Below are 14,432 nucleotides of genomic sequence, written 5' to 3'. Positions count from 1 at the left end.
TATCAGGTTGATCTTATTTGAAAATATATTTTCAGCATTTAATACACAGTGTTTAAAGGTTTCCAATGCTTTGCTCAGCATGTATCCTCGCGCTGTCCATCTCTTTTTATCCAGACATCAGGTAGGTCTGGCTTACTGTTGGGTAAGATGACCACCTCTTCACTCTGACTGACGCGCCCCTTACATGTGTCATAAACTGTCTCTTTCAACGAGAGACGAAGAGTATCTCTTCTCCCGTTTAAATGTCCTGGTCGTAGCTGGACTTCCTCTCTTTCATTAGAAGGCCCTGGTTCGATTTCACTCAGGCACGTTTCATTGGAGTCCTCCAGGCCCTCGCAGGAGCTCTGAGACTGGGAGAAGAGGATCCCTCCAACAGAGACATGACCTTGGTGGAGGCTCTGCGCTGCTGTTTGTCCTTCTTTGCTGAGAGACAGCTGGTCAAAGGTCTCCATTGTGTGGCTGATGATGGTGTCCTCAATGCTGGAAGATGAAGAGAAGGACGTATTGCTCCAGTCCTTCACCCCACCAGACTGAACTCTGCATGTTTTGCACAGAAGCTTGTCCTTGGCTTTGTCGTCTTGCACCAGGCCTACAGGGCGCAGGGTGTTCCCTTTATAAGGAGAAGAAGTCTGGAGAGCTGGAGGTGGTTGATGGCTGCACAGCGCTTCACTGTCCCCATCCATGCTACTCCTGTCCACATCTTTCCCACTAAGCGTAATCTCATCAGAGAGCACTGAGGGCCGATTGGACAGTTTGCTTGTGCAGGTGCTATTCTCGAAGCTGTCGCTCAGTCGATAAGCCAGTGGCTGCAGTTCGTACTGCTCAGGGCCACTGTCTCCTTTTGCTCCAGTCTGCTTCTCTCTCTGCTGACGTTGGTGGTTCGGGTACAGATAACCACCTGCTTCTTTATCATAACTCCTCCTCACTCTAGATCTGCCAAAGGCGCCATTCGCTGCCAACGCAGACGAGGAACCAGGCTCTGCTGCAGAACAAGATGACAGAGTGCTATCATTGTGATCGGAACAACACGGCAACGAGATCTTTCCACAGTTTCTTTCAGGTCCAAAAAAACAGCAAAGGGACTGAAAAAAGAAAGTTGCAAACCCACACGCTACACATTTAACCAAAAACAAAAAGATCCCCAGTTTTCTGAATAGCAAGGCTGTGGCAGGCAGCATGATGATCCCCGTGGAGAAAAATGCTCCAGAAACTATTGCTACAGGACATCCCATCTTTTTAGTGCTATGTGCTACTTTCCCGATTTTGTCTGAATGCGGAGCCAGGCTGTAAGATATGCAGTAGTTAGCAACAAAATCAACAGACAGGCCAGCTGCTGATGATATAAACAGAGCCTCGATGCCACCCAGTTGCCATTCAAGTAGAACAAGGAGGCCTACAGTGACAAAGACACTGCCTCCTACCGCTACAGTCCCATATATGCTAAGTGGAATATTCCAAGTGGTTAAAAGCAGCAAAGCAAATGTGAGTGCTACAGAGAAACCAGCTACAACGAGAGTCTCTGAGCTTAAAGATTGTTGCAAGTCAAAAAGAGACAGATGGCTGATGAACCAGCCGTTCTTGAGCCCTTGTGGTGCTCCTGATATTTCCCTGTTAAACCACGTCAGGATTTCTCTGTAGAAAACACTAGTTCGGCTAAAGTTGAAGCTGTAGAGATATGTGGTTCTGAATGCCAACACAAGCGCAGCGACTCTGCCATCTGGCTGGAAGAACAGGCCTCCGCTGTGAGCCAGATGGCCCTCGGCATACCTCTCCGCCAGCATCATACTGAGGCAGTTCTCAAAAACGCTGGGAGCATAGGGGAACGGGAGGGAGTCATTTTTCTCCGAGCAGCGTCTGACAGATACCCAGTGTATCAGCTGCTCCACGAGACAGATATTATCTGTCATAACATCTTTATCTTCAAGTGACGGAGGGGAATAAAAGCTTTGGTTCTGAACCCGTGCACACAAGTCTCTCAGCCAAACCTGTGCATCTGGCCAGCTCATGTTAAATTCTGGGTCAAGAACCAAAGAGCTATTACTCTTTGGGTTAAAGGGATCGCCGCTGTCAGTTGGTTTGACACCCCAAACAAGCTGTATCGTAAGTGGTTTATCCTCTCCGTTCCTCTGTCTCTCAAACATAAACATATGACGATATTCTGCATCATACCGTTCAAATGGGTGACTAGAGCGGAAAAGCTGGGCGACCTTGCTGTCTAAGGTCGGCAGCTTCATGCCTGGGTCAATGCAGGCCATGTATGTCCCCCCAGCAGCGAGCACTGCAAACCAGCACACCCAAATGTACCTAAACTTCACAACTCCACAGGGTAGGATTTTCATAAATAACAGATTGGAAGTGTCGCTGAGACCTTTTTTTAATTCTCTCAGCTTTTGCCCCAGAGTGAAGAGGCATCTCTTGCGGGAGCTCGTATCCCAGAAGCCGCCAGTGTTTTTGGAACAGCATGGCTTCCACCCCTGTACCACTGTTGATGCAGAGGATGCTTGTGTGTAGCGCTCGCGTAAAATGAAAGAGCAAGGCAGCCACACCAAGGCCAAGATTGAACTGATAAACGAGGCACTTCCGAGATAAACAGAGAAACATCGGATTGCTGTGATGCTGCTGAGATATCCAGAGAAAAATGCAGCGCTGGAGGTCAACCCTGATGCTAAAATCAAATAACCGACTTCCTGCATAGCTCTATTTACTCTCTTCTCCAGAGAAGCTAAGGGATTCTGGGATAACTGAAGGTTCCAGAAATCAGCAAAGATAAAAACCTGATTGGAGCAGCTTCCCAGGAGAATGAGAGCCGCTGAGAGGTTGACGAGGGGGAAGAATGTCAGATGAAATGCTACTTTGTAAAAGAAATAGGAGGTCAGGAGGGAGCCTGTGATTGCTATCATAGATAATGCTACTATGAAGAGAGAGTGCAGATAAAGAGTCATGGTGACAAGAAGAGATACAACAGCAAGGATAGGGTACACTGAATCTCTTGCAAGGTAATACTTAAACAGCGTCTTCTTGATGCCGAAGTCCATGCCGGTGATGGTCGTATTGTTATACGTCAGATCCCTGCCTTCGAGACTTTTCATGTACATCTCCATCATGTGCTCCCCTTTGTCGACAGGTAAAAACAGAAGGCTGTACTTCAGCGTTGGAATCTGATACTCAACAGTTTGTGGACCAAGGAAGTCTTTATCGACCAGGAAGTGTAAGATCTGGAACACGACACGTGATTGTTTACAGCGGGACGGGACTGAGGAACAGCTGCCTTGTTTTGGTTTTTCTACACAGGCTTCCACGAGGTTTCCTTCATGATAATGTGGAGCACATTTGCGGAGAAGGTTCAGAGATTCAGACACCTGTGATGAAAGAGAAAATATTGTGATAATTGGTGATTAGACCCTTTTGGTACTCAAAAAGACTTGAGACTCTTCTAAGCAGTGCCCAAGTACCCCTAAATTCAATCTCGGCATCCTTTAGATTATATCAGCAGAAATTAGAAACTTTGAGAATATCTATTTTTAAGGAATTATTATGAATAGTATGCATATTTTATTAGGAGTATTTCTCAAAATATTTTAAGAAAAATCGAGTGCCTATAAAAAGTATTATACAGTGGGACTTGTACAGTGTTACTCGACAAGTCCCACATTTGAAACTTTGTTTATTATAGTGACTATAAAAACTTTACACATGCATAGTATTTGTGTTTCTTATCAAAACTTAGTGGTAGTTTTTCTTTGTTGTCATAATGATGAGAGCGCTGCAGTACCTGGTGTGAGGTGAGGCTGAGGCAGCATGAGGCATTAGTGAGGACAGCCAAGTAATTCCCCAGAGACCAGCTCGGACAACAGCCGCTTCTTGATGTTCCCTCAGCCTCTGCCCTCACATGCTGCTGGCACAAGTCCTGGAACTGAGCCTGGGAGCGAATCTGAATCAGACAAAAGAAAGATTTTTTTGAACACCTGCCAAACATTGAAATAAATGCACACAAATGAATGGATTTCACATTAGGGAATGTCCATACAGTAGAGTTTTTAATTTACGAGTAAGCCATTAAAAGAGAAGACAAAAGTTTGATTAGACAGAAGGCGATTACTCAAAAGGGAAAGCAAAAGGCAGACAAGTAAAGGTGGGATGAGAAGATGAGAGCTAACCCTGGATTGCTCCGTCTCACACATGGCGTGGATGGCCTTCAGACTCCAAAGACTGGCCGAGTTTTCCGAGCGAAACACCAACTGAGCCAAACGCTCGCCTGCATGGAGAGGAGCAGATGGATTCAACGTACAAGACCAGCGGTGAATCATCATCTTTGTTTGGATGGTTGGACAGCCATGTCAGGAATGGTTGAATCATTTCCAAGAGGTTTTAGGGGTAAAGATGTATAAAAGAAAAAACTAGGGCAACAACAAATACTTTGTGTGTAGCATCAATTGGTGTTGAATAAAATTAGGCCTCATAAAGTAAAAACCCCAAGGTTTTGATTTGCTAATAAATCCAAGCTGAGATGAAGTGTTGTCTTTGATTACAAGAACACTATTTTAAAGGCACAAAGCATGGGATAATGTGCTCATGGAAATTATTCAGCCAACACTTCTCTTTGAAGCTACGCCAAGAGCTATTATTCCATCTCACTATTTTGCTCACATTTACATTCAAAAAGAAAGCTGTGACTGTATTTTTTGTTGTTGTGTTGCTTTCAGTGGCGTGCTGGGAGTACTGATTTCTCTAACAGAATGGAAAGCTTTGCCCTCAGCTCACTATTATTTACATATTCATAAGTTTATCAACTTCTAATGGTGGTAAACAACACAGCAGGCCGTGTACTATCTCTGTTCAACTTGTGGTAAATGTGCAATATACTGTAAACTTACTATTAAGATTTGTAAAGGGTTGCTATTTAAAATTTTTTCAAGAATTCTTCAAGCAGGTGTTTGGCATCGCTAGTCATAATCAAGAGATAAACAATGTTTTACATAAAACCTATAATGATGTACAAACCTGGAGCATCACACAGGAAAGTGTTTGGAGAGGAATCTGTAGCCAGCATCCTCTTAATACGAAGCCTGGAGGCATCCTGGCTGCCACTGCTGTCTCCAGTATTAACACCACCAAAACTAGCAAAGACAGATATGTTTTTTATTATTTCAGGCACACAAGTTGTTATGACACCAGCATTTTTAGCCTTGATAAAATACAAGTAAATATCAAACATATCAATACCTGTTTTGATTCAACAAAAATAAAAGTCCTAGGCATCCAATATTGCACGATTTCTTGTTTAAAGTTGTTAAAAAATGCAGGCAAACTCCTGCACACAGTCTAAATGCACCAGTACAGTGCATAAAAACAACAAAAAACTCTTACTGTCAAAGTAACAAGCTGTAGTTCTCTTGCAAGGATTTTCATTTGTTTTGCCACATTAATTTTACCCTCTACTTTTACAAGCCTTTCAGGGCCAGCTGCCGAGAAGCATCCCCACAGCATGACGCTGCCACCACTGTAATTTACAGTGGGGATAGTGTGTTTGTGGTGATGTGCAGTGTTTGGTGTCTGGTCTAATGGCCAGAAAACACCATTTTGGCCACATCAAACCAAAGACCTTTTTCCACTTGACCATGGAGTCTCCCACATGCCTTTTGGCAAACTCTAGTGGAGATTTAATTTGAGTTTTCTTCAACAGTGTCTTAATCTTTGCCACTCTCCCATAAAGGTTTGACTGTTGAAAAACCCCTGCAACAGTTGTTGTATGCAGAGTCTCTCCCATCTCAGCTGCTGAATTTTGTAACTCCTTCAGAGTAGTCATAGGTGCCTTGGTGGCCTCTCTCTTTAGTCTCCTTCCTGCATGATCACTCACCTGTGAGGATGGCCTGATCTAGGCAGATTTACACATGTCATACTCCCTCCATTTCTTGACGATGGATTTAACTGAACTCTGAAAGATACTCAGTGCTTTTGGGTGTTTTTTCATCTCCATCCCCTGACTTATACTTTCCAATAACCTTTTCTATGAGTTGCTTGGTGTGTTCTTTTGTCTTCATGGTGTAATTGTAGCCATTCTATACTGTTGATCCTCAAAGTAACACCAATCGTTTTCTTTTAACACTTCAAGTATCAGAATTTTCCCTACCATGCAAGACAAATATGTTTCATTAAAAAGAAATAAGTAGTATTAAATTTGAGTTGTTTCTAAGCACAGCAGTATCTGATTAATGCCTCCTAGGGTGGCAGTGCAATTACTATAAGGGTGCCTTCAAATAGGGCTATGTTTACTGTATTTACAAAAGAGAATATATAAATATTCTCTCTTATGTCATTCCCAACACTTAGGTTGAATTTTTCAGACAAAGCTGACACATTGCACTGGAAGACATGCACAAGTTATCTTTTAAAGCAGAGGGAGGACGCTCAGGTAATGATTTCATTCACTTATTCACTTTAGAAGTGACCAATCCTGTTATCTTTTATCGTCAGTATAGAAAATACTTAACATACAGTAATGCCTAAAGATTATATTACAATTCATTAAAATGCCATTCTGTTAACTTTCCCTATGTCATATTTTCTATCACTGTTTTTAAAGAGAATCTTTTGATATTCTTATATTTAGGATTCAGATATTGGAGTATTATTTGAATGAACATTTGCAGCTTTTTGCAGAGCATTTGTCTGAATCCCTCAGTGATAAATTCTCCCTGTAGAGAGAGTCTGTACTGACCTTTTACTGAGCTGTGGTGGTAAAGGAGACAGAGTTTTCCCCGGGCCTGTGTTCTTCTTCAGCTCAGACAAACTGGACTGACGAACACCGATGTATGTTCCCCGTGGCTCAAAGCCCTGAAGAAGAACACAGATAACCATTAGAACTAACACTAGTGTGGATGCTGAATTTCTTCAGTGCAGTTTAGATGTTTGTATTCACATGCTGCATTTCAAAGACAATATCTTAATCAGTGTTTATCCTGTTAGCATGTGATTAAGAAAAGAAGATACATTTAATTAAGGTGACAGTGAGCGTGATCTCATTCAGACAGTTCATTGAATCTGTGATAAGATTGAAGTAAATAGACACGGCTCTGATCATGATTCAGTGGAGAAACAGTAATTAACTTTCAGCCTGAGGTGCTGGGGGAGGTTTGTATTTCTAGACTGGAGTTATATGCGCTCTGTGAGTGTGTGGTTGTGCCAGGACACTCACCAGAAGAGGGTCTGAGAAGTCCGGCAGTGGACCAATGAACAGTCCTGCCAGTGTGCAGCCAAGCATCAGCACAGCACAACCAACCAACATCGCTAACGGGTAGTCTACTATCAGCTGGGAATAACTGCCAAAGCACCACAGAGGAAGAAGAAGCCATCAGTGATAGTCATCAGTGAGTAAAAGATAATCATCATCACAAAAAGCAAGACATGGAGTATTTCAGTACTCACTTTCTGAGGATACAGTACAGACTCCCACCCCTGTGAGAAATTGAAAATTGACTTCAATCATTCAACACAGATTTGTAAGAAAAAGAGGTCTGTAAAGGACATTTGGCATTATGGGAAACTGTAATTTCTTTGCTTGCATAAAATTAGATCAACATCCCCCAAATATGTCAGTTACAGTGCCTATAAAAAGTGCTCTCCCCTTTTACTAATATTATAAATCAGAATTTGAATTTGTGGCTGGACATGAAAAGGGCTGTCCAGGCTTGATCCCAGTGCAACCTGAGAGAGCTTGAGCAGTTTTGCAAAGAAGAATGGAGTACAATGCAGTGTCCAGATGTGCAAGCCTGACTGAGACCTATACACACAGACTTAGTGCTGTGATTGCAGACAAAGGTCTGATCTACTAAAGATCCACTAAACACAGGCTTGAAGGGTTTTTTGTATCTTTTCATTTTTTTGTCAGAAAATTATTTTGACCATGTTGGATTAATAAAATCAGTAAAATGGGAAAACAGGGGTCTAATGCCTTTTACAAGCACTATAAGTAGCTAACTAGCAGTTGACTCTAATTTATAATCAGTGCACATTCATTGATCTCCTCATAAAGTGTTGAACAGAAACTGATAATACATGCTGCTGAACTTTTCCTGTAAACCCACCTCACTGTCACCACATGTCTTTGCTTCGGTTTTTGTGTCCTGCTCTCATTTGTCCCATGCAGCCGGTGGCACCTCACCGCGCTGTGACAGGACGGCGGATTGGCTGAACTACAACTGTGTCCCACTTTATTCACTCCCCCTCCTTCTGCGTGAGGACCTGTTGTGTTTGAATGACAATCTTGGCAGGTTTTCAGTTTGACTGGTCCATAATGGGTACAGTGAGGACAATTTCTTAACTGTGAGGAATCATAGAGCCCGGCTTGGGGACACTGAGGGACCTTAAAAAGGGAGGGGGGTAGGATTGGGAATAAAACAGATATAAAAACTGGAATTATTTATGTGCATCCACTACTTATTCTTATTCTGCTTCAATGCTTCCTGAAATGTCCCTCCTCTAGCACACAGCACTCATCGCTCAGGCTTACTTGGTGATAAAGCTGGCAGGAGGAAGAGGGTCTGCCAAGGCTGCTGCAGCTGTCACATAGCTCCCCTTCAGATTGGATGACTGTCAACTGGGCCTCGGCATCACATTCGCTGTCAGGAGGGCACAGAGACAACCGAGGGATCTCGCTGAGGAGAGAAAAACAATGACAGGAGGGTGAGAGGTGGGTAAAGATAAAGAGAAAGAGAGGAAATATGCAGGAAAGGAAGAATGATAGACAGGTAAGCAGGAGGAGAATAGGCATTTTAAAAATCTCAGTTTCTTTGCAGGATTTCATTTTAACAGTGACAGCAGAACTAATGAGGTAAGAAATATATTTTTTGGTTGACACAATGAAGATTCAGGAGGCAAAGGGCCCCAGGTATAAACAAAGGAGGAGGGGAAAGGTGATGCAGGTAAAGCTAAGAGTGAATTGTTACACATATCCTACAGGGGTGGGTGGCTGTCATGCATAGATAACATAAAACTGAATGAAGTAGACTGGGTGGTGTAAGCAGTAGGAAGAACCTTGCAGTTACAGAGTAATCATAAAATTTCACCCTCTATTAGTAATGCATTTTTTTTTTTAAGTTTTAAAGTTTTTATTCCAGGCTCCATCAATAAAGCACAAGAATCTTTTTATAGCTACATTTTCTGCATGACTAAAGGGCACTTAGTGGGTTTTCTAGTTGTTTGGTCAACCAAAAATTTCCAGTTTTAAATTACAACATGCTTATGAATGAACAATGTGGCATTTGTACAGACATGCAGTACTGTTTAGTACATTTAGGCATGTTTGGGTCAAAAATTAGGCTGAAGTTAGCCATAGATGTTCTATCACTCCAGTGATGTTTTTTTATCTAAAGCAACTGCATCTGTGACATGGTCAGGTGTTCGTCACATCAAGGACCTTGCCCAAGGATTCACACTGGAGACAGATTGTGCATGGACTTGGGTTCAAACCACCCATTTCTTGTACGCAATGTAAACCACTGGCCTATCCAGCTCCATTTGATGTTGCATCATTGGGTGGGAGGGAGGAGGGAGGATTGACATAACCCTAGTCATCTGGCTCTGGGTGTCCTTGCACATTACCAGGGGCATGGTAAAGAAAAAAGGGATGGATGTGGTGAGTATGGCTTAGTGCAGTGGTTCTCAAATGGTGTGGCAAGGCACACTGGTGTGCCTTATGGCAAGTCTAGGTGTGCCTTGGGAATTTGTAGAACATTGCATCCTTACTATAACTGTGACTGCAGATACTATAACAAGAATTAAAGAGGCTATTTTGCATAGAAATAGATATGGTGTGCAAGACAAAAAAGGAGAAACACTGCTGGATCTCTGTTTTCATATACATGCTCTATGGAAACTTTGGGCTTGATTTGCTTATTTCATCTGGTGAAGGAGTGTTTGCATGAGTGAAAAAAAGGGGTTTAATCTAAAAATGTAAAGTAAAAAAAAATGAAAAACTAAAAAACTCCTTCAAAAAGCAATCCAAGGCACTCTGTAGGTTTTATATGTAACAAAAATGCCTTTAATTTACATGGCAAAACACATGTTTAAAAAGCCAACGTAGATATTGTGTGCCTTAAGATTTTGGCTCAACCTCAGCTGTGCCTTGAGTGAAAAAAGTTTTGACAACTCTGGCCAAGGGCACTATCAGGACGGGTAGTAGGATTGCCCCAGGTCATGGTCACGTAGATGTCCAAGTAGCCAAAAATTGCTGGCAGTCTCTGGGAGCATTACCAGGTCTGAAAGGCCAAGGCAAGGGATGCCGTCAAGCTTGAACTTGGCTGTCAAGTGACACACTTGTCAACATGTATTGAGCTTGATTTTGGCCAACCCCCCTCCCTCTCCAGCCCCAGGTTGTTGCAAATCGGGTCCATACTGTACCCTATGCATAAAACGTATGCACATGACTGTATGTGGTTTACTTTGAAGTGCCCTTATGACTTTGGAAATCCTCCATCTTTTCTACTAGCACTACCGTGAGTTTCATATTTTCATATCTCCACAACTTTTGTTTGGATTTAACAAGATCAGTTGTGTTAATCTGATTATCTCCCACTGGTCTACCTGTATCTTAAAGCTACCATGGGGAACATTTAGTTTGTGATGGACAAAGCAGTACCTCTTATCTCTTTGCTGATGTTGTCCTGTACATCAGTTGTTCCCAACTGTTTTTCCTTCTTTTCCCCCTTCCCACTTTATCAATAGAAGCTAAGCCCCTTATGGCCCACATAAAAGAAAAAAATGCATTGCTGTCAAAAACCAACATAATTATTCTCATTATTTAATAGCCATACCTCGTATTTTTTCATGCCACTGTATGAGACAAAGATTTCTTCAATATAAAACCCGAGAATACTGAATGGTTTAAACTTTTTAGTTTGACATAAATATTTTGTTAAAATGACTGATGCCTGCTATCTTGAGGTGTCTTTTCAGTCTAAAGTAAATAAACAAACCAAAGTGAACTCCAGAGTATTTCCTCTGGTTGTAGTTCAGTGAAAGGGGCCATGAGGTCTGTTTAGTCTACCAGATGTGTGTTTTTCCACAGAGCACTGGATGCAACCCCACTCCCTATCTTGTCACCATGGTGATGGGGTAAGTCAACAGAGCGTAAATGACCTCACACAGTTTTATTTGCATCCTATAATAAGCCACACAGATGATGAGAAGTCTGCTGAGCTAGCGGTTTGCATAGGCAGAGGGGTTATGGAGCTGATTAATAGGAGATGGGAAGAAGCAAGTCTGGGTTTTTGGTTTCTGCTATTACCGTAAAAAGTCATGATCTAAATAATAAATAGCCTCATACGACCAAGAGGTAATTACTGAATGTTTACCTCTGGTTTAGCCAATGTAGAAACTGGATCATAACTACAAACAAGAAACATATCAGGAACCAATTAACTAATTAACACTATTTCTGTTGCTGTCGTATTAAAATAACCACCAATTTATCCAGTCTAAAATGTCTGCTACATTAAAAGTGTGTACCATGTAAGCTGGCTGTCAGCATCCTCTCCACAGAGACCGGCCTAATGAGTATTTAAACCTATTAGTCCTCTTTGATGTTTCTCACAGGGCTGGCCAGCATAAGAACAGAGAACATGTTCATGCACACAAGAGGACCAGTTTCTGGATCTCATTAATATTTCAGCGCATGAATACAAAAATACATCCAGGAAGGTGTCACCAGCTCCTCCTCACACCCAGGACAAAGGGCCACTTGTTTTTCAGACTAATAATAGAATGACCTCATGAATATGAGAAACACAAAGGCAGAAAAGTGTTTGAGATCAGACGAAAGCTTGCTTCTTTTCTCATGCAGTTGCTGCTTCGTTTGTTACACTGAGTTAAAATAATGAACACAACAGCCATGAATTATAAATGATGGTTAAAAACATTTGAGAAACATTTCAAATTTTAAAGGATTTCAAAATCAGCAGAGCCAGGAAATCCTGCTACGAAAATGACTGAATAGTTTCATAAAGGCCTCTTCAAAATGTTTTTATTTGAAGTACTATGTGGAACTTTTACACTGAAATATCTGAATTAATTAGACAATGACTACTCCTATGACACTCCTATGTTTGCGCCATGTGACAAACTGCAACTAAAAATTGTGGAACAATTTCTGGAAAAATGTTCTTAAAGTTAAATTGAAAAGACTCTGAATATCCCACTGTCTACTGTACTAATAATATCATCAAAAGATTCAGAGAATCTGGAGAAATATCTGGCAAAAGGTCAAAGGTCAATATTGGATGCTTGTAATCTTTGGGCCCTCAGGAAGCACTGCATTAAAAACAGGCTTGACTCTGTACTGGAAATCCCTGCAAGGGGTTAGAAACACTTCCAGAAACCACTGTCTGTCCACAAATGCAAGTCAAAGCTGCATCATGCAAAGAAGAAGTCATATGTGAACACGATCCAGAAACGCCACCATCTTCTCTGGGCTAAAGCTCATTTAATATGGACTACGGCAGAATGGAAAACTGTTCTGTGGTCAGATGAATCAAAATATGAAAGTCCTTCTGGAAACCACTGATGTCGTGTCCTGCAAACTAAAGAAGGGAGGTACCATCCAGCTTGTTATCAGTGCACAGTTCAACAGCTTGCATCTCATATGGTTGCATTGGCGCCTATGGCGTGGGCAGCTTACACATCTGGAAAGGCACTATCAATACTGAGAAGTAGCCTATACAGAGGTTTTACAGCAACATATGCTCCAGACATCTCTTTCAGGGAAGGCCTTGCATATTACAAAAGGCAATGCTCAACCACATACCATATTTCCTATGATGAGGAATACATTTCGGTTATTTTCTCAATGTCCAGACTTCTTTATCTCTGTATCGCTGCAAAATAATGCTGTTTGCCCATGATGAGTTAATTTAATAAGATTACAAGCCAACACAACTTTGTTTTCCTTGGAAAACCAATGTTAAATAAATACTGATACCAATCACGATAAAAATAGCTCCATTTTGTTTTCAGGGCTGAGCTAAATCACATATTTCATAACCACACTCTTAGATATGATGCGCTCAGAATGACTGGATTTCTTTAAAACTGTGATAAAAGATTTAATCTGAGCAATAATCTAACAGTGTTTAGGGACAATTTTAGGGCATCCTGAAGACTCAAATAAAATATCCATCAGATTAAAAAGCCTGTCAGCTTCTGCTACTCTCTCCTTTGTCTGCCTTTGGGTCTCTCCCTCTTGCCTTTTCTCCCGCACGTCGCTCCCATCAGCTATCTGGATCTCACTCAGTGTCCTGTCCTTAAACATCTCCTAGACCGCCAATCACATGCACAAGGTTAGAATAAATGAATGAGGCATGATGTTAACCCACATTAAAAAAGACCAGAAAGGGCTACTTTGGGGTATTAACGAGATGATCATGACTTCAGGATCTGCTTTCAATATTTCGGAACAAAATCTGAGAAATAATTATTTAAAGAGGGATAAAAATGTGACAGGTTGTCATGCTTTTTTTTTTTTCATTTTTGGAGCCCCTATATGCAGCAGATTGAGTGACAAGGTGACATCAGAGGTCCAGAGATGCAGTCTGACCCAAGAAGGAGGCTGATGACACCCAACAGCTTTCCAAAAAGCCTAAAGGGGTGAAATGACCATGCTATAAATAATGATATTAAGTTAATACCATGAGTGAAGTAGTGATAACTGACCTGAAAATAGAGCTTTAAAAGTGGTTACTATAATAATTCTCAAAGTGACTTCATTTACAGCATCACTTACTTTCACTAACAGGACAACTGCTGCTACACAGTCAGGGCTTAATACTGTAATAATCTTTAATGGAAAAATAACAAGAGCAGAAATCATATCCTCCTCCTAATCCTATTGTCAGCAGCATAAACACAGCTGGATTGAGTGCTTTTGTAACAATACTCCCCTCGGCCACAGGAGGGTAGGAGCATTCACGTCTAATAGCCTACTGTACATCTTATTTCTTCTACCTAAGGGTTCGAGTTACACAGCAAGCATTAGAGACCATTACACACTGTAGAAAAATAACCTACCTTCTGCAAGCCTGAATTTCTCCTTCATCTGTAGGAGAATCATCCATCACTATCGCATCCGTGCTTTCTCCAATCACTGAGCAAGCCTCCATCTCCTGATTCCACTTTGAAATAAAAGCAAATGATAAATTTCTGGTTCTCTTCAATTTGGTGAACCACGCAGCCTCCACCTGCCCCAGCTCGGGTCCACGAGGATCAAGGATCCGGGCTTGTTTCTGAAGCTGCTACTACAGAGCAGCACCGGGGCTGTTTGGGTTAATCTGCCTCGAGCTGCAAGCTGATTGGCGGAGCCGCGGTGATGCTGAGGACGCTGCCTGGTCTCTGTCCAACCGGCCGCGGTGCTAGAGCTCCGGGTGACGGAGAGGATGAGCATC

The 14,432-nt window shown here is 41.9% G+C and overlaps 1 protein-coding gene across 1 annotated transcript; it reads right to left on the bottom strand.

Moving 5' to 3' along the window:
• Positions 1-74: 74 nt before the first annotated feature.
• disp2 (dispatched homolog 2 (Drosophila)) lies at positions 75-14,150 on the bottom strand. The gene is made up of 10 exons (XM_041813412.1): positions 14,059-14,150; positions 8,510-8,654; positions 8,085-8,362; positions 7,426-7,455; positions 7,196-7,319; positions 6,719-6,834; positions 5,002-5,117; positions 4,158-4,255; positions 3,773-3,931; positions 75-3,359 (listed from the first exon to the last, which is right to left on the bottom strand). Exons 1-10 carry the CDS (start codon positions 14,148-14,150, stop codon positions 75-77), a joined length of 4,443 nt encoding a protein of 1,480 aa, XP_041669346.1.
• Between the last annotated feature and the right edge of the window lie 282 nt (positions 14,151-14,432).

This window comes from Cheilinus undulatus, linkage group 18 (genome assembly GCF_018320785.1).
Source record: "Cheilinus undulatus linkage group 18, ASM1832078v1, whole genome shotgun sequence".
NCBI classification, from domain to species: Eukaryota; Metazoa; Chordata; class Actinopteri; order Labriformes; family Labridae; genus Cheilinus; species Cheilinus undulatus.
Note: the sequence above shows the minus strand (reverse complement) of the source record. Positions and strands in the feature narration are given on the sequence as shown.

Excerpts from the sequence above, each read along its gene's own strand:
- disp2 (XM_041813412.1), bottom strand. The coding sequence starts at position 14,150 with ATGGAGGCTTGCTCAGTGATTGGAGAAAGCACGGATGCGATAGTGATG. Across the intron at positions 7,456-8,084 it reads AGACATGTGGTGACAGTGAG|GGGTGGGAGTCTGTACTGTA; the intron begins GTGGGTTTACAG and ends AATTTCTCACAG. Across the intron at positions 7,320-7,425 it reads CTGTACTGTATCCTCAGAAA|TTATTCCCAGCTGATAGTAG; the intron begins GTGAGTACTGAA and ends GTGCTTTGGCAG.